Genomic DNA, 21,197 nt, shown 5'->3' on the forward strand with positions numbered 1-21,197 from the left:
TTTACTCTCCTAACTCTTCGACTCGACAGAGCATGATAGGTGAGTTATCCAGAAATATATTACACTCATGTCTTTTTATAAGAAGTACATTAAAATGTTGTACTTTTCCTAAGAAACATCATGTTCTTTATTCATCCCATCTTGCATATGGGAACAAGTACTTTTTTAGCCCTAAGGGAGTCTTGCGAAAGGAAGACTCTCTATGGAATCAATCTAGAAGATCATGTTCATAGACTCTCTGGCAGCAGGGGACAGAAAAGACACACACAAATACGCGCGTGCACACACGCACACGCGGGCACACACACACATGCACACATGCAAGCACACACACAGTATTGAAGTGGGAGTATGGAGACACCACTTTTTCTAAGATGCAGTCTTAATGTTACCTGTGGGACAAAAGAATGTGAATTTTCTAATCACGGAATTGGTGAAAAAGACAGTGCAGATTAGATACAGAATGTTCTCTCCATTGCACAAGCAATGTATTTTGTTAACATAAATAAACTCTTCATCTTGAAAACTCAAAAATCAATTTATCAGCCCCACTTTGTTTATATTTCTGTCTCTAACCAGAAGAGAGTCCGTGATCTACTTCAATAGCTCTCTAGCCAATAACTAGGGCTCCTATGTTCTTCTTCTTTTAGTCCTTTAATTCCTTGGACACCACAATCCTACATTAACGCAATTAATGTTGTGTACATTTCTGAATTTAGATAGACCAGTGTTGCCGGTGGCATCACACAAACACATACGTTGATACTACCATAAATTCATGGAGATCACTCTCAATTAGTTCATCTACACTGTCCAGATGCTATCGTATCGAATGCTTACAGCCAGAGCCTGAGTGAGAGACTGTTAAGTTAAGGGATGAGCATAGAGATGGCATAATCTCCAGAAGCTTATTCTGTCGATATCAGTGCCCTGGTTGGGATCTAAAATGAGTTTCCATGATTCAAAACTATTTATTGATTGATCTTACAGACGAACATGACTAAAAGCAATTCAAAGGAAAGTCTTATCTTTCAAACAAGTTATAACGCAAGAGAAATCAAAGCCTGGGTAACAAAATCATTCGTATAATTTCCAATACCTGCACTAATAGGAAATGTGTTGCTAAAGTAGCATATCCCCCAGAAGTCTCCCCCAACCTCCTCCAAGAGAGAGCCACTGAGATCCATGGACAAAGGGAATCTTCCCAGAGAACAGAACGGAAAAAATACAAATCGAAGAATTCTCTATGTTGGCAGGAGAGAAACCCTTGCTATTGTCCATCAGGACAATGCTCTATTGCGGTGTTACCTCTGTCTCTTCTCCCCCCTTTCTGCTGTTTCTAGATGAAATTTTATTGTAGTCATCCTATTATTCCTCTATCATTGTATATTGCTTGTCTGTGAGTCATTAAATACATCCAGGATGTGAGGATGAAAGTGGGCTGCCTTTTGGACAGACTGAAGTGACAGACACAACACCCAAAGATGCTACACTTAGCTGAATGCTGCCAATGGAGAATGCTTCATTGTGTGTATTCTTTTATTCATAACTAGATGTGAGCACATGTCTACCTTGGTCTAACAGGGCAGACAGCCAAAGTACAGAAAGCACAGATTATTCTCACCAGTAGTCTACAGCCGACAGAAAGCATCAGATAAGATGGAGTAGAACATGCCGTGTCTCTGAATTCCACGTGGGGGGAAAGTGGGTGACCTCAAATTTCCTGTGCCCGCCCACATGGTACGAAGCCCACAGTTCAGAAGTTTGGGAACACACTTCGTATCATGCCATCCGTTCTAGTCTGGTGCGTAAGAATCCAAGTCTCTGAGGAAGGTGACATGGTGTGCAACCCACCGGACAAAGAGCTTTGGCTGCCACCTCCTGTGGCAAGCCTGGCCATGAAGCTCCTCCTGATCATTGCAATTCTGCTGTTCCAGAAGTCCACAGGTAATCCAGAGCTTTCCAGGGGCTCACCCAAATCAACAATGGGATGGAGTATTTCTAAGAACCAAGGGAATTTTATAAGTCATGGCAGGAGAAGATAGGCCCCCTTGGGATGGCTGAAGTCTACCCAACCTCACCAGAAATTCCCTCTCCCTGATGCCTTCTACCGTGGTACTGTTCTTTAAAAAAAAAAAGTATTGACAGAGCTGAAAAGAGGCCATAATTTCCTCTGGGAAGGTGTCATTATAGAAAGGAGTGAGACCATATCTAGGAATGCTCCTATTTATTAGGATACAGTTTTTACTCTGCCACCTAGCCATATTTTCTTCCACTCCAATATATATTTTAGTCTACAGTGTGTGGATAGTGGAAGAAGCACAAACTGTGGAGTCAGGTGTGAGAAATATGCCTTCAATATCTACTGGCTGGTCAACTTTGGATAAATGGTAAAGGCTCTCTGAGCTTCAGTTCCCTCATTGTGGAGATAATGACACCTGGATCATAGGGGCTTTATTAAATAACATTTGTAAAACATCCAGCATAAGGCTTGGCCCATACTAAGAACGTAAAAATTCATTTTCTTTCCTCTTTCAAAAGCAGATCTCTTATATTTGGCTCTTACTATAGGATTAGAAGTGGTCCGTCCCCAGCCCCTCAAACTCCTAAGAATCAAAGGAATTCTGGAATCTGGGGTTGGAGGCAGCATCTTTGTTTTCAGTCTTCATCTTCTGGGGTCTATCTCAGGGGATTGTATAAGTCCAGAAGCCAAAATCTGAACATCTTAACTCTGTAGATCACTAAAATTATTTAGGTTCACTAAAGAAAAGGCTATATATCAAGGTGAGCAAAGTCTGGGACTGAACATTGGAGAAACTCTCGCTCTAGAAGTGGAAGAGGAATGAGGACTCAGAGAGGAGTAAAACAAGTTCAAGATTATTATGATGACATAGAAGTCAAAGGAAGACCTGCACTGGCAAAAATGTGCAATGCTGAGAATCGGGGAGGAGTATTACTGAGGGAAAAGAACACCTGACTGACAACAAGACAGTCTTTCTTGATCATGGTAGGGAGTATGAACCCAAGAACACAGTCTGACTCAGACATAAATACAGAGTAACAAATACTATTCTCTGGGCATTACAGGTGGGGCAGTGGTAGAGAATTGGTGCCCTGCGGCACCCAAACAGTGGCAGATGTGCTGAGATTCCCAGATGGAGTAATAGTTCCATACCCTGCAATCAAAGCTTCCGTTCCTTTATTTTCCCAACAAGAGCTGATGCTTTGGGGGGAGTCCATTGGATGTTGGATGGAAGCCCAAAACCCAGGAGGAAATAAATATGAGTGATCAGTTAGACATAAACACTGAGGTTTACCTTCTTGGAGCATCCTCCATAAGATATTATGAGTATATGCCTGCAGGTTTTCCATACACCTAATCCCTACAAACATCCTCTGTCTTCCCCATGACCAAAGTTGCCTTTTAGTCTCAAACACTGATATTGGCCTATTGTTCTTTATATGCACAGTAACTGAACAACTTAAGAGATGCTGGGGTGAATATATACGAGGATATTGCAGGAAAATATGCAAAATAAGTGAAATACGTGAAGTACTATGTGAGAATGGGAGATACTGTTGCCTCAATATCGTGGAATTGGAAGCACGTAAAAAAATTACAAAGCCACCTCGTCCAAAGCCAAGGACATATGCAGTGACTTTCCCTCAAGATTTTGATATAAACATAGAAAATTATTCAAGACCCAAGGCAAACTCTACTTGAATCAAGTACAATTTTCTGTTCCTTTACTTCTCAACCTATTCTAATAAAGTAAGCTGAAGAGGTCCACATCTTCTTCCTTCTGATTCCTTGACACCCCCCCCAGAAAGACCTTACAGTAGATTCTAATAAAGCTCATTGCCAGTTTTCTGACTTGTTTGTTCTTTAATCAGAGATCGAACACTCAATACACCAAGTGATGAACTGATAAGGACAACTCAGAACCTCTCCCTTAGAAAGGGGATATAACCAGCACATAAAAAAACTATAGCAAGAAACTCAAGGAAGTTGTCATGGAATTCAGGAGAGGGAAAGGAGAGGGAAAGGTATTCAGGGAAAATCGCCAAGTGAATTTAAGATTAAAGTGGTGCCTTATAAAATGTGTATGATTTCAACCGGTAAGTGTTAGTGAGAAGGCAATTTGCATGAACAGAACAAAATCAACAAATGGAAGGAACAGGACGTTTCAGAAGAATATACACGCACGTTGTTTGGTCGATGAATAGGTTCCCAAAGACAAACTATGGGGTAATCTAATTTATTTAGTTCCTATGCAAAAGCAGTGAGCTGTGAAGACAGAGATGAATAAAACTCCACTACTATGGAGCTCACTATATAAGGTAGAGGCAGAAATAAATACATAACTCCAAGACATAAGTTTTTAGTTATTCCTTTGTTGTTATTTTACGTGTTACCACTAGTAATGGATCCTTTTGGAGACTGGAGTCCTTTGAAGTTTGGAGGAAACGTAAAGGACTTAGGAATTGGTTTCAATTGCATGAGACTTTATTGCTGTCTTGAAATACAAGATGACATAATGATAATTCATGTATACAGTCCACCTAATTCTTAAAGATATACCTTCTGGATATGATTCACATGAAAAATGTCCTTTCCCACTACCTTTCACATTCGTTTTCCAGTTTTGTTCCTTACGTCATTGCACCAAGGTAACGTCCACCACACAAATTTGTGGCATATGCTCTCTTAATCACCCTCTTATCTCCCGTTCTAGGGCTGGGGCAGGGAATACACACGAGCCCAGAGCACCTTGCAATGCCAGAAAGCCAGGAAGTGTTTTAAAACTGAGAAGGCTGGGGCATGTTAATGGGACACAGGAGTTAGGTTGAAAGAATTCTGAACGACCAAAGTTGGGATGATTTGACTAATAAAATAAATAACATAGCATTGGATTGTAATACAATGTAGAAATAAAATCCAGGAGTCCACACTGATCTGAAAAATTAAATAAATACATTGGCGAGAAAAGACAGATTTTCTGTGCAGAAGAATTCCAAGTAAATTTATGTAGACGCTCCCTCCTCAAGGAGGGGGAGCTTTGCCTCTCCCTTCAGTATGGGCTGTGCTTAGTCACTTACCTCCTGCGAGTAGAGTATGGAAAGGAGCAAAACAGTAATTTTACAGTGGAGAAGCCTGATAAAACCATGCTTCAGATTCTATGGGGAAATCTGTTGATAGTATGAGCATGTGAAATGACGTCATGAGAACAGCACTTCACCTGTGTGGCCATCCTCCCTAAAAGCCACAGCCCCAGCCTAACAATGAGGAAATCGCCAGAAAAAACCCAAACTGAGTGGCATTGTGCAAAATATCTGACCAGTACTCCTCAAACATGTCAAATTTGTCAAAAACAAGAAACTTCTGAGAAATTGTCACAACCAGAGGAGGCTGAGGAGACATGACAACTAAAGGTAATGTGATACCCTGATGGGCTCCTGGAACAGGAAGAGGACATTAAGGAAAAACTACTGAAGTTCGAATAAGTGTAGGGCTTAGTTAATGCTAATGCACTTAGCTGTGACAAATGCACCGTGACATATAAGATGTTAGCAGCAAGGGGAAACTGGCTAAGGAGTATACAGAAGCTCTCTGTACAACCTTTGTAATTTTTCTATAAATCTAAAACTGTTCTTTAAAAAAAAAAAGTTTACTTAGATTTTAAAAGCTAAACACAAAACCAATTTGGTCATATTCTCTTTCTTCCTATTTATCTAAGAGCCTCTCATGTTATTTCTTCCTTGAATGTTTGATAGAATCAACTGAGATTCAACTTCTTATAGGAATTTTTTTAATTATAGGCTGTGTCTTTAAAAGCTAAAAGGACAATTGTAATGTTTTTAGTCGACTCATATTTTTGTTTTTATTGTTTCTCCCATTTTGCTATGATTTTTAAATGTATCAGCCCTAAAATAATTTGTAATATCTTCTTTTTCTTTTTAATGCTTATTAAGATATGTAGTGATGTCTCCTTTTTCATTTCTGACATTGTTTATTGTTTTTTCTTGGTAAGTCTCACTATTTGCTTATCAATTTGATTAGTCTTTACAAAAACTAAATTTTATTTGTTAATTTTTGATCCAGCTTCCATTTCTTTAGTACTTTTACTAATGTTTTTATTTCCACTTGTTTTTCAACCAACTTCCAGTGCCATAAAATTCACTGTTTTAGGTGTATAATAGAATGTCATATTTCTACTTTCTTGGTTTTAATATGCTTTTCTTTTTCTAACTTTGTTAGGTGATGTTTATCTCTCTTATTTACAGCGTTTCTTTGTTTCAAATATGAGCGTTTTAAAGCTACAAATTTCCTTCTATACACAACTTTAGAAGTGTCCCACAAATTTTTGGAATATAGTACATTCATTCTTACATTATGAACCTTCTCACTTTTCTTAGATGAGTACATAAATAGAACCTTGATTATATGAAGACAATGAGGACACATGGTGACCATGCAATTTTCTCCATTAATTATTATTACGTGTATAGTAACATTACTTTGATGATATATAAACCAAAGTCAAACAACACAACTTGAAAACAAACAAAGAAATCATACACAGAAATGTTTACACACTTGTCCCTCATACAGTTTGTTCTCAATATGATCCTCTGTCTTGCCATGAGATTTTGTATGGCTTAAAAACTGACATTTGCTTTTCATTTATATCCACCTTTTTTATGATTCTTCTAGTCCTGGCTTTCCTAGATGAGTAAATTTTTAAAAAAATATTTTAGGGGCGCCTGGGTGGCTCAGACGGTTGAGCGTCCGACTTCAGCTTAGGTCATGATCTCGCGGTCTGTGAGTTTGAGCCCCACGTGGGGCTCTGGGCTGACAGCTCAGAGCCTGGAGCCTACTTTAGATTCTGTGTCTCCCTCTCTCTCTCTCTGCCCCTTCCCCACTCATGCTCTTTCTCTCTGTCAAAAATAAATAAAACATTAAAAAAAATTTTTTTTAAATTTTAGTTATCACCATCGTTTACTAAGTTATCTTTAAATGTCACCAAAAGTGACATTATATGTCGCTTTTGATTCCAAAAGTGAAATTTTACCTTCAAGAAATATGTACATATGACATAGCAGGGAAAAATAGGATGAATTTTTTTAACTGAATTCATTCAAATTACTTAAAATCTCATTGCATTATTCCAATTTTTCTCATTTTATTACAGACTGGCTCAAACTATATTACGAACTACATTGGGACCAACCAATCTACCTAAGAATTCAATTCTCTAGGAGTGCCTGGGTGGCTCAGCCAGTTGGGTGTCTGACTTAGCTCAGGTCATGTTCTCATGACTCGTGAGTTTGAGTCACATCAGGCTCTGTGCTGACAACTCAGAGCCCGCTTCGGATCCTCTGTTCCCTTTTCTCTCTGCCCTTCCCCCATTCATGTGCTCGCTCTCAAAAATTAATAAACAAACAGCCAAACAAAAAGAATTCAATTATTTAGTTCTTAAATTCTTAGAATTAAAATTTATACAATTACTGATACTCGGGGGGCAGTAGTCTTCTGGGATGTATCCATTCTATCATGTTTTATCTTCTACAATCAATCTCTGAATCTAAATGTCTTTTCAGTCATTTTTTGTTCCATAGTTAGTTGTGGAAGGTATTTGCTTAGTGTCTTCTCTATCTTAATAAAGAATGTGCTTTGCATTCCTAATGGTTAGTGGTTTTGTCATTTTTTATCTACTTGTGACACGTGGACTCATGGTCTTTTCTTGACCTCTGATAAATAGTGATCCCCAATGCCCCATTTAAAGACTGTAATGTCAAAATATACTCAACACTTTTGGAAATTTCTATTCATATTCATATTGCTATGATGTCAATACTCCCCTAATTATTTGATACCCAAAATGCACAAGGAAATCATACAACTCAAAAGCAGAAACTCAAACAACCCAATTTCAAAGTGTGCAAAATACCTGGATGCACGTTTTTTCCAAAGACATACAAATGGCCAACATGTACAAGAAAAAGTGCTAAACATCACGAGTCATCAGGGAAATACAAAACAAAACCATAATGAGGTATCATTTCACACCTTTTAGAACAGCCATCATCAGAAAGATAAGAGATATGAAGGGATGGTAAGGATATGGAGAAAAGGAAACCCTAGGGTGACAGCTGGTGGAGAGGCAAATTGGCATAGCCACTGCGGAAAACAGTGTGGAAGGGTTTCCGGAAGGTTCCTCAAAACCTTCTGGAAGGTTCCTCAAAAAACTAAAAATAGGGACAGATGGTAGCTACACTTGTGGTGAACATGGTATAATGTATAAACTTGTCAAATCATTCAGTGGTACACCTGAAACTAATGTAACATCGTGTGTCAACTATACTCAAAAACAACAACAAAAAAAAAAAACAAAAAACCTAGTTGAATAAACCTACCTAAAAAAATAATAATATAAAGTTGAAATTGAAAAGAAAAAGAACTACCATGTGATCTAGCAATCCTACTTCTGGTTATATATCCAACGGAAATTTTAAAACTATTTTTTTTAAGTAGGCTCCACTCCCAGTGCAGAGCCCAACGTGGGGCTTGAACTCATGACCCTGAGATTAAGACCTGAGCTGAAATCATCACTTAACCGACTGAGCCACCCAAGTGCCCCTAAAACTATTTTAAAGAGATGTCTGCACTCCCATGTTCATTGCAATATTATTTACAATGGCCAAGACGTGGAAACAACCTAAATATTTGTCAATGGATAAATGAATAAAGAAAATGCGACATAGATACACATACACACACACACACACACACACACACACACACATGCACGCACACACTGAAATACTATTCAGCTTTAAAAAATAAGGAAATCCTGCCATTTGCAACACAGATAGGCCTCAAGGGCTTTATGCCAAGTGAAATAATTCAGACAGAAAAAGACAAATACCAAGTGATCTCATTTATACGTAACACCTGAAAAAGTCAAACTCACAGGAACAGAGAGTAGAATTGTAGTTGCAAGAGCTGGGGTGGAGGAAATGGGAAGACGTTGGTCAAAGGGTACAAACTTTCAGTGATAAGATGACTAAGCTCTGGGGATGTAATATACAGCACGGTGACTACAGTTAATAATACTATGTTAGATACTTGAACATTGCTAAACCAGTAGATCGTGAATGTTCTCACCACACAAAAACAGAATAATTATTATGTGGGGTGATAACTAACCTTATTAGGGTAGTCACTTTGTAATATATATACATGTTTCAGATCACCACACTGTACACCTCAAACTTATACAATGTCACCTATCAATTCTATCTCAGTAATGCCAGGCGGTGGGGGGGGGGGGGGGGGGGGGAGGGAAATTGGGCAGTAGGAGGTCCCTGAAGAGCGTCTCAAAGAATCCCTCAGGTACCCCATGAACAAGCTAAGATTTGAACACCTGCCACACAAAACACATCAGTTACCTCACAGAGCACGAGCATGTTGCAGTGTTGGCCCAGTCGCATAAAGAGGGATTTACTCTTTCCCTCTCTCCTCCCCAGAGATAGTAACCCATGGAAGATGGAGTAGAAAAGGGTAGGGGGGAGTCCTTCGCATAGCTGACACCGAGAGTGGATCACTTTTTATTGCCACGCAATAAAATACAACATACAACAAAATCTGCCTGTAATAATCATGTAAAAATTAGCAATAATTTTCATTAATTTATTTTCTTTTATGTTGAGGGAGAGCGAGCAAGCACATGAGTGCACAAGTGGGAGAGGGGCAGAGGGGGAGGGAGAGAGAGAACCTTAAGCAGGCTTCGAGCCCAGCACAGAGCATGATGCCAGGCTCAGTCTCATGACTGTGAGATCATGACCTGAGCCAAAGTCAAGAGTTGGACACTTGGGGCGCCTGGGTGGCTCAGTCGGTTAAGCGGCCGACTTCGGCTCAGGTCACGATCTCGCGGTCCGTGAGTTCGAGCCCCGTGTCGGGCTCTGTGCTGACTGCTCAGAGCCTGGAGCCTGTTTCAGATTCTGTGTCTCCCTCTCTCTCTGACCCTCCCCCGTTCATGCTCTGTCTCTCTCTGTCTCAAAAATAAATAAACGTTAAAAAAAAAAAATTTTAAGAGTTGGACACTTAACCGACTGAGCCACCCAGGCATCTCTATTTTTTTATTTTAAAATAAGACCTTGGGGCACGTGGGTGGCTCAGTCGGTTAAGCATCTGACTTCAGCTCAGGTCATGATCTCATGGTTCATGGGTTCGAGCCCCATGTAAGGCTCTGTGCTGACAGCTCAGAGCCTGGAGCCTGCTTCGGATTCTGTGTCTCCCTCTCTCTCTCCGCCCCTCCCCCCCTTTCAAAAATAAAAACATTAAAAACATTTTTTAAATAAATAACTAAAATAAAACCTAAAAGAAGAATAAATTTCAATCTTAAATATACAATTCAAATCCATAAAAATATTTCATATGTGAATTAAAATTGGTACTAACCATACAAAAATATTACAACTTGCATTCTCTTTCACTGTTTGGATAAACACAAAAGTGATCACACAGAATGACAGAACTGAAGTAACTAACACTAGTGCTGTTTCTTTGTATCTTTACAATCACTCCGGGATCATTGTTAAGTTCAAATCCACTATTTACACACGGAAATAGATAGCACTTGAGGGTTTGGAAACATCAACGGGACCTGAAGCAAGCGGAATCATTATGAATTGGTTCCTAAAACAAATGCGTGTATCAGAATCCGCACATACCAATGCAGACTGTAAAACTTTGAGTTCTCCAAGCTCTAGAATTCTCCCTGTAGAATACGTTTATTTAATCATAAATAATTTTAAAGCGTGCCAATTTGGTGCTTACACATCACTGAGAAAACATATACATTATTTAGAGAACAGTCTCGAAGAGTGACATTACCAGACATCAAGATTTACTACAGAGCTACAGTAATCACGATGGTGTGGCATTGTTGAAAAAGACAAGCAGATCACTAGAACAGAATAGAGAGCCCAGAAATAGACCCACATACTTATAGTCAACTGATCTTTGCCAAAGGAGGGAAAGCAATTCAATGGAGAAAAGGTAGTTTCTTCAACAAATGGTGCTTAAACAACCAGACATCCACATGCAAAGAAAGAAAAGTGAAAAAACAGGGCTCGTGGGCAGACTGCAGGACACAGGATGATGTTGGAGATGTGGGCGAAGGAGACCAACGGACTAATAGGGCAGGGGCTAGTAGACCATTTTCATCTTTAACTGAAGAGGAATAGGAAGCGAAGCCACTAAGAATTTTAAGCAGGAAAAAAAAAATAATAAAGTTACCAATGGAAAGATAAAAAAAAAATTTTTTAAGCAGGGAATGACGTGGTCAAGTCTGCATTTTTTAAATTGCTCTGTATTGAGTGAATAAAATGCATTGAAACTGGGAGAAAATAGGGAGAGAACAGATACAACGTACCACAATGGGCCAGGAGACAGCCGGCTTGGACCAAAGTCAAGATAGTGAAGATGGAACAGAGTGGGTAGATTTGAGAGGTACTTAGTAGCTATGATTTATAGTAGTTGATTATTCATTGGAGGTGGTGGGAGTGAGGATGACTCCCTGGTTTCAGCCCACAGTGACATGAGAAACTGGGTGGTGGTGACGTCATTCCCTGAAGGACGGTATATGTCCTTGTGTTGTGTCATTATCGCAACATCAGCCGCTGATGTAAGCCCCTTAAATGAACTCTGGAAGCCATGGATTGAGCCAGTAGTACAGTTTTAACAGTTACGGCAGAGTTGACAAATGAAGCTCAGTGAGATCCTGACAATACACCAAACTGACAGCAGCCTCCGACACTGGATGTGTATAGTAAGTCTGTTGAAATAATAAATAAATCTTCCTTAGTTTAAGCTACTATAGAGGGTGCTGATTCTGCTTCCTTCCATACAGTCGCCCAAGTCACCTACCGTCCACTGACCTTGCTACAATTTCATGCCCCAATTCACTCTCTGCCTCACCTAGCCCACTCTTAGAGGGAAAGGTGACTGTGTCTTCTGTGCCTGGGAATGTGGTGTGATCACATTGAGGTGGCTCTGAAGCTGAGACATTGCCCTGAGAAATATCGAATTTTTTCCTTGAACTGTAACCCAAGAGCGGTGTCTCTCGTTTCCTCAAAAATCAAGCACTGTAGGTTGTAGTGCAGTGTCTCCTCACAACACGCCTGTTCCCTTTCTAGTGGGATCTCTAAGGCTAGGCCAATTATTCTGATTCTGTCCCTGAAAATCTACTCTAGCTCCACCCACATTAAAGGAAGAATTCTTTATTCTTGCTCCTGAATTCTTATTTCAAAACTAGTGTCATGGACAACTGTCAGGGTATTGGCTTCTAAACACTTCTTCAACACAATTCTTATTTTGGTTGTAGGAATGAGTCTGTACAATCCAAAGTTGTTAAAAACAAACAAAAAAAACCAAAGTTGCTCCTAGGGTGCAGACATGTGACCTAGACTATTATCAATAATGGTGCTATGAACACAAGTCTTTATGTGGAAGTATGTTTTCATTTCTCTCCATATATAACTAGAAGTGCAATTGTCAGATCGTTTAAATCTATGTTTAACATTTGAAGAACCACCAGACTGTTTTCCAATATGGCTGCACCATTTTATAGCCCCACCAGCAGGGTATGAGGGTTCCAAGTCCTCTACATCCACACTGAGACTTGTAGGGGCACCTGGGTGGTTCAGTTGGTTAAGCATCCAACTTTGGCTCAGGTCATGATCTCACGGTTCATGAGTTCAAGCCCCACATCAGGCTCTGTGCTGATAGCTCAGAGGCTGGAGCCTGCTTCCGATTCTGTGTCTCCTTCCCTCTCTGCCCCTCCCCCGCTCACACTCTGTCTCTGTCTCTCTCAAAAGTAAACGAATATTAAAAACATTAAAAAAAAACTTGTTATTATCTGCCTTTCTGATTATGGCAATCCCAGTGAGAGTGAAATGTTATGTCATTATGATTTTGACTTGTATTTACCTGATGGCTAGTGATGTTGCGTATTTTTTTCATGCATTTACTGGTCATTTGTGACGTATCTTCTTTGGAGAAATATCTATCAGATCTTTTGTCCATTTTTTTATTTTCATATTGTATATATATTTTATTAGTTTGTACTAACACATTCTCATTGCTTATAAAAGCAATTTAGTGGAAGAATCTTTCTTTTGATACTTAAATCATCTCAAATAACACAAACAGAGGGGCGCCTGGGTGGCTCAGTCGGTTGAGCATCCGACTTCAGCTCAGGTCATGATCTCACAGCTCGTGGGTTTGAGCCCCGCGTCGGGCTCTGTGCTGACAGCTCGGAGCCTGGAGCCTGCTTCGGATTCTGTGACTCCCTCTCTCTGCCCCTAACCCACTAGCTTTCTGTCTCTGTCTCTCTCAAAAATAAATAAACATTAAAAAAAATGTTTTAAATAACACAAACAGAATGATACTTTTTTTTTTTTAAATCGTCATTTGGATAACAAAAAAGACACATTAAACAACAAAAAAGTTTTCCTTTCTGACAGGTGACATTGAAGGGGACGTAATTCAGTTTTCTTCTTTTTTTTTTTTAATGTTTATTTATCTTTTTTTTTTTTTAACGTTTATTTATTTTTGAGACAGAGAGAGACAGAGCATGAACAGGGGAGGGGCAGAGAGAGAGGGAGACACAGAATCGGAAGTAGGCTCCAGGCTCTGAGCCATCAGCCCAGAGCCCCACGCGGGGCTTGAACTCCCAGATCGTGAGATCGTGACCTGAGCTGAAGTCGGACGCTTAACCGACTGAGCCACCCAGGCGCCCCTTTAATGTTTATTTATCTTTTTGAGAGGGAGAGAGAGAGACAGAATGATCAGGGGAGGGGGCAGAGAGAGAAGGGGACAGAGGATCCGAAGTGGGCTCTGTGCTGACAGCCCGAGGTGGGGCTTGAGCTGTCAAACTATGAGATCATGACCTGAGCCAAAGTCAGAGGCTTAGCCAACTGAGCCACGCAGGTGCCCCTCAGTTTTCTTTCTAAAAGCCTCCAAAGACAAAAGCAGCTTAAAAGCTCTAATTAAAATGACTTAAAAACTTGTTTCCTATACTTGCTGGTCGCCAGCGACCATTGTTTTGTTTTCTGTTGTTTCCACGCAGCTTCTTCTTTGTTTCTGCTCTTGCTCTTTTTCCTCGGCCAGCTGCGCCATTTTTATCACGTTCATAATCACTATCACGTTTAGTTTTCTTGCCCTGAAACTGAACTTTTCTTTGCCCATTCCAGACAGCTTTATTTCCCTTTCTTTGTCCTTTAAAGCTGAGACCTTTAGACTTCCACTTATTTAGGGGTTCTTATTGATTTATGACTTTTCTCTCTTTTTTTTTAATGTTTATTTATTCTTGAGAGAGGCAGAGCATGAGTGGGGGAGGGGCAGAGAGAGAAGGAGACACAGAATCTGAATGAAGCAGGCTCCAGGCTCCGAACCGTCAGCACAGAGCCCAACACCGAGCTCGAACTCACAAACCGTGAGATCATGACTTGAGCCAAAGTCAGATGCTCAATCGACTGAGCCGCTCAGGCATCCCAAATTTATGACTTTTTTCAATGCTTCTGGTTCCATGTCTTCCTTTTAGTACTTCCCAGATCACTTCTCTGTTCCTTTATTATAAGTTACCATCATTTGCATCTTTGGTTTTATCCAATGTCTCCTTAGCTCCTTCATTAAATAGAATCATTCCCTCTTTTGCTCCTCTGACAAAGTCCATCCATTTTATTTCACCATGATTTAAGAAAAAGATATGCAAGGGGCGCCTGGCTGGCTTAGTCGGTTGAGCATCCGACTTCAGCTCAGGTCATGATCTCGCGGTCCGTGAATTCGAGCCCCGCGTCGGGCTCTGTGCTGACAGCTCAGAGCCTGGAGCCTGCTTTGGATTCTGTGTCTCCCTCTCTCTCTGCCCCTCCCCCGTTCATGCTCTGTCTCTCTCTCTGTCTCAAAAATAAATAAAACATTAAAAAAAATTTTTTTTAATATGCAAATCTTCTCTATGGTCTTTTCATCTAAGCTGCCCCAAAATTTCATCAAGCAGGCAATCTTTTCTGCAAGAGATTTCATTTCAGCACTTTCTGCTAACTTTTGTTTTTCTTCTTTCTCTTGTTTGGGATGTAATTTAGCCTTTTCATTTTGCCTTCTTTCTTCCTCTTTTTCCTTTTCTTTCTCCTCCTCCTCCTCACCATCCTTCTCTTTCTCCCTACCCTCCTCCTTCACTCCCTCTGCCTTCTTTTTCTCTTTCTTCTCTTCTTCTTCTCTTCTTCTGCTTCTCCTTCTCCTTCCAAAGTAGTCTTCCTTGAAAAGTATTATCAGGTCCCTGTCTTTGTTCTTCTGTCCAGGAGTCTCAACAAACTTCTTAGATTCAATAGTATCAAACACAGCATATATTGATCCCTTAAATACTTGGTGCAATGTTCTTTTCATCTGAATATATAGTATTTGGCCTTTATCTCTCATCACTCTTGTATGTCATCAAGAGTTGCATCAGTTGGGAAGTTTTTAATATAAACAGATCTTTTTTGGTATCATTTTTATGCTCATCAGTCACTTCAAGATGAGGTTTGCTTGGAGATCTTCTGACTTTAGTTTTAGCTTCACTTATTTCCATGAGTCCTTCCTTTGGTTTGCTCAATGCTTCTATAATGGTTAGCTGGTTAGAAGAATTTTATCATTATCTTTAAAGGTAACCAACCCTTATTCAGTTTGATCCATGCCTTTAAGATTTTATCACGTGGCACAATGAAGTCACCAAAATCTTACTCAATTTGACGACAGATTTTGGCCTCCAGAGCAGCCTTCCACCCCACCCCCCATTATCACCATTTCACCCATTCTGGCTGTCTTTAAGGTCCCGTTCCACAGACCTGAGGTCACTAACAGTGACACCAGACAGCTATGTATCCACTTCCCAGCACTACCAGTTGCCCTAATGCACATAAAGATAGGGGCCATTTTCTGTATGCTTTTTAATTGGGTTGTCTTTTTTTTTATTGAGATGCAATAGGTCTTTATATATTCTAGATACAAGTCCCTTATCAGATACATGATTTGCAAAAATTTTCTCCCATTCTGTGGATTACCTTTACATTTTCACCATGATATCCTTTGAAGCCCCACAGTTTCTAATTTGGGTAATGCCCAATATTCACTGTACATTAGCTTTTTAAAATAAAGATTGGCTTTGTGCGAACTTTGGGGGATATTCTGTGTGTCTGTGTAAGTCATTAATTGCATATTACTTAACATATGCTTTTTGGGGGCACCTGGATGGCTCAGCCAGTTAAGCGTCTGACTCAATTTAGCTCAGGTCATGATCTCACAGTTCATGGGTTCGAGCCCCGCATCAGGCATTCAAAGCCTACTTGGAATTCTCTCTCTCCTCTCTGCCCCTTCCCCCACTTGCATGTGCATTCTCTCTCTCTCTCTCTCTCTCTCTCTCTCTCTCTCTCCTCTCTCTCTCTCTCTCTCCCTCTCAAAATAAAGAAATAAACTTTAAAAAAATAAATAGGGGTGACTGGGTGGCTCAGTCGGTCAAGTGTCCGACTTTGGCTCAGGTCACAATCTCACGGTTCGTGGGTTCAAGCCCTGCGTCAGGCTCTGTGCTGACAGCTCAGCCTGGAGCCTGCTTTGGACTCTGTGTCTTCCTCTCTCTCTGCTCCTCCCCCACTCATGCGCGCTCTCTCTCTCTCAAAAATAAACATTAAAAAATGTTTTTAATAAAAAAAAAATAAATAAAATGTGGTTTTTCTAGGAGGGAGGGAGCTTTCCCAGCATGGCAATGCTTATACCACTAACCTTAACTAAAGAATACAGATACATTACTAAATTTACATTTTACTACTTCAAACTGGTTAACTATACTTTAACTATACATTGTAATTCATTTTTATTTGTAGAAGTTATAGGTAATTGCCTTCCAACCCTTACCAGGTTGAAAGATAGCAAAAAAAAAAAAAAAAAAAAAAAAAAAAAGTGCTACAAGACAGCTGTACTATCATTTCTGTGCTTCCATTTTGACATAAGTTAGCGATTTCAGATGTACGTAACTCTTACATGACCTGATTCTTGGACTCAGGAAATATTACTTAATGGCATCTGGGCTTTTCACATTTATCTAACCTGCACTATTTGAGAGGGATTATTTAATAATATCCGAATTATTATTCCATACAATCATTTTCCACTCGTTTGATCGTGTTTTCTTTTTTTTTTTTCTTGTTTATGTTTATTTAGTTTGAGAGAGGGAGAGAGAGAATGAGTGGGGGAAGGGCAGAGAGAGAGGGAAAGAGAGAATCCCAAGCAGGCTCCATGCTGTCAGTGGAGAGCCTGACCTGGGGCTCAATCCCACCACCATGAGATCGTGATCTGAGCCAAAATCAAGAGTCAAACACTTCACCAACTGAGCCACCCAGGTGCTCTGATCATGTTTTCTAATATTTATTGGCTATTTTTAGAAAGCTTGAAAAGTATCACACTGGGTCAATGAATATCTACATATTCCCAAGGGCCACTGAGTAATCGAAGCTAAATTAGAACTTAACTACAAACACAAAATATCATCATAAAGTTGCTTTGAACATGGCGTCTCTTAAGTACTTGGTTATCTCTAAAACTAGTTGTTGGGCATAAAGCCCGACACAGGGCTCGAACTCACGGACCGCGAGATCATGACCTGAGCTGAAGATGGATGCTTACCAACTGAGCTACACAGGCGCCCCACCCTAGTCTTTACTAATTAAGTATTACTAATGAGCAAACCTTCTATTTGTACCTCTGTGCCTGAAAACTTGCCCTATACACAATTTTCCTGTCTTAGAAATGAGGTCATAGGAACATATGCCCACTCAAGCCCACCTATCATAAGAAATATTAGTAATTACATGAGGCCTAAAGGTCTAGAACCAGTAACTAGAAATCTCTCTCCCTCTCTCTCTCTCTCTCCCTCCCTCCCGCCTTCCCTCCCTCACTTTCTCTTTCTATCTTTTCCTATTCATCAGTGCATCAGGACCCAACTTGGATATCCAAAAGAGTTCAGTCTCTACATATACATCTGTCATCCACCCTGGTCCAATTACTCGTAGTCAAAATAATAAGGTTCTCTGGCCCTCTACTCTCTTGCCAGGGCGTATTGAAATAGATTCCCTGAGAAAGGCTATGAGCAAACTTTCTAAGAAGGTGTGAATGTGGATGGGAAATGATTACTATCTCTGGCACCTTTCATGATCTTTGTCCAAGACCCCCCCTGCCCCAAAGAGATAGTGGTCCCAAATGCTGAGACTTCTTAGAAAAATGTATCCGGAACATTCTGGAAATTTCACAATATTCTATAAATAAGACTTCAGAGAGTGTTCTAAGATCCAAAAGAAATAAGGCACTAATAATATTGCTTGTGCCACAGGATACATAATAAAAGTATCGGATTTCAACTTAACTTTGTATATAAAAATAAGGACCAAAAAAAATGTATCTAACAATACTGACCACATCCACTCTTCTATGAGTATAAAGGGGATACAAAAAGTATCATAGGGGGAAAGTCCAAGCAAAGATTAGGTCCACCACTCAAAGCGGAGTTTGAGGCTTAATTCATCTGTTCAGTTCATTACACCTCGCTCCTGACTCAGGCAACAACACTTCACTGGTTGATCTGAAACTAAGCCAAAACAGATTCGTGTATCTAATTTATCAATGGACTCATACAGAATAGAGGACACACATAGATTAAAGACAATGGACAAGATCCCTGTTCATACTATGGTGACAAAATGGACCCTCCCTAAAAATGCCTCTGGTGATCCACAGTGACGGAATACTGAAAAAGAGGGGCTTATGAAGTATTGAGATAAAGAACGGGCTTTCTTATCTGGGCCCCTTGAAAAACCCCTCTGAGAGTTAGACTGAAACAGTCATACATTAGTTCCTATGGCGAAATCATCAACAAAATAATTTCTAAATTTCTACAATTTAGTCTGGTCCTGGTTTCCTGTACATGTCTCCAGAATTCTCAAAATCCACAACGACTAAAAGTAAGATCTTCGTAGATCCTTAAAATGTTAACGTATCCACCTAAATATGTGTCTCTCTGTTGTCCCAGTGAGACAAGCTGGGTGCTGCGCATGGAGGGATAAGGCCCATTGATTTCTTTATCTCAGATGAGCAAATGTTGGCTCCACAAAAGTTATTTCTGGCCAATACTTTAACCAAGCAACATTAATGGATGTCACCACAAAATATTCTGTTCTGTTCATCTGGAGGGCATCATCACTTACTGAAAGTTTGCCTCGCTCATGAGAAGCTTCTTAAATATGTCTCTCTCATGTATGAGGCTTTAAATTCCACACAGTTATTTATTTATTTATTTGCAGTTTTTACTGAGGCAGAATTGACTTACAAATTGTAAGATATTTGGGGCGCCTGGGTGGCTCAGTCGGTTAAGCGGCCGACTTCGGCTCGGGTCATGATCTCGCAGTCCGTGAGTTCGAGCCCCGCGTCAGGCTCTGTGCTGACACCTCAGAGCCTGGAGCCTGTTTCAGATTTTGTGTCTCCCTCTCTCTGACCCTCCCCCGTTCATGCTCTGTCTCTCTCTGTCTCAAAAATAAATAAACGTTAAAAAAAATTTTTTTTAAATTGTAAGATATTTAAAGTGTGCATCATGGTGCTTTGATATATGTGTATGGCATGAAAGGACTCTCTCCCCATCTAGTTAATTAACACACCCATTACCTCTTCATCTTGACCTAGTGGTTTTGGGGGTTTGGGTTTTGGTTTTTTGTTTTGTTGTGAGTGTATGTGAGAAAAAGAGAGAGAACACTTAAGTCCTACCGTCCTAGCCCATTTCAATTATAGGACATAGTGTGCTCAACTATGGTCACTGAATTTCACATCAGACCCGCAGACCGCATTCACCTTGAAACTGAAAGCTTGTAAATTTCACTGTTCACAAACTATTGAATATGTAACGGTTTTAAAGATTCTAAGAGTAAAAGAGCCTTAAAATTGCATCAACTGAATGTTCAAATTGCTACTAAAAAAGGAAATGGACCATACACATTATATGAGCTTCAAATGACATACAGGTGTCCCCCACTTTTTGAAAGTTCCCAGTTACGCGACTTCACTTCTACAAAACACCTGCATTACTACCTGTTTTCACTAACTGCAAGAGATCTGAAGAAGATATTGCCTGCTGCATTAAAAAGGCAAAAAGCAAAAATAGCACCCAATGTTGGTTTTGCAGCAAACCATTACAGAGGCTGTGGGCACCGTGAGCAGTGAGAGTGGACCACCCCCCCCCCCCCCCCCCCCCCCCCCCCCCCCGCCAAGCTCCTTTCCAAGGACCTACATTCAGCATCTCAGCATGAAACCATCATAGCTTTGAACTGTGTCTGGGGGCATCAGTGCTTTATCTTGATTTATTCTGTGCATCCATTAGCAAGATGTGTCCAAAGGTATCTGAAAAGCCTAAGAGTGGTTATTTTTTGGGTCCAGCACACTCAAATACTTTTCCATATAAGTTCGTGGTAATTGCTTCTTCACTTTACACCATTTTGGCCTATGAAAGGTCTCCTAGGATCAACTCTACTTTTGGATAGGAGGGGTAACCTGTATTGGAACTATCACTAGCTATCATTACTGTCCATTAGACCTGACCAATAAATGCTATGAAAATATTCCAACATCATGCCTTCTTCTAATGAATTCTTGTTTGTTAGCCAAACCCCCTGTATTCACCACCACCCCCCTCCCCCCCCCCCCTCCAAAGCTGGGACATTTAGATCTGCTTAGACTAAGAGTAGGGCATCTGGGTGGCTCAGTCGGTTAGGTGTCCAATTCCCGATTTCGGCTCAGGTCATGATCTCAGGGTCGTGAGGTGGAGCCCCATGGTGGGCCTCCAACTGGGCACAAAGCTTGCTTAAGAGTCTGTCTCTCTCTGCCCCTCCCCCTCGTACATGCTCTCTCTCTCTCTCTTTCTCTCTCAAAAACAAAAATACATAAATAAAAGGAGCAATATTTGAAATGCTATGAAATTGCACAGACGATGCAGAAAAGTTAGGTGGCTAACTTCCACCTCTACCAATATGTTCTTTTCATCTCTACGTCACCCACGTTACCAGTGTGATGAATGCCTGGAACATGATAACTATTCCTTTATGTTTAAAGTGATCAAAAA

The 21,197-nt window shown here is 40.3% G+C and overlaps 1 protein-coding gene and 1 pseudogene across 1 annotated transcript; one reads left to right on the plus strand and one right to left on the minus strand.

The window, feature by feature from the left end:
* The first annotated feature begins 1,898 nt into the window (after window positions 1-1,898).
* DEFB127 (defensin beta 127) lies at window positions 1,899-3,724 on the plus strand. Its single transcript, XM_042930140.1, has 2 exons — window positions 1,899-1,947; window positions 3,471-3,724. The coding sequence occupies exons 1-2, from the start codon at window positions 1,899-1,901 to the stop codon at window positions 3,722-3,724; spliced, it is 303 nt and encodes a 100-aa protein (XP_042786074.1).
* Window positions 3,725-5,257: 1,533 nt separating this feature from the next.
* Window positions 5,258-21,162, minus strand: LOC122215201 (annotated as a pseudogene).
* Window positions 21,163-21,197: the final 35 nt, after the last annotated feature.

This window comes from Panthera leo, chromosome A3, assembly GCF_018350215.1.
Source record: "Panthera leo isolate Ple1 chromosome A3, P.leo_Ple1_pat1.1, whole genome shotgun sequence".
NCBI lineage: Eukaryota > Metazoa > Chordata > Mammalia > Carnivora > Felidae > Panthera > Panthera leo.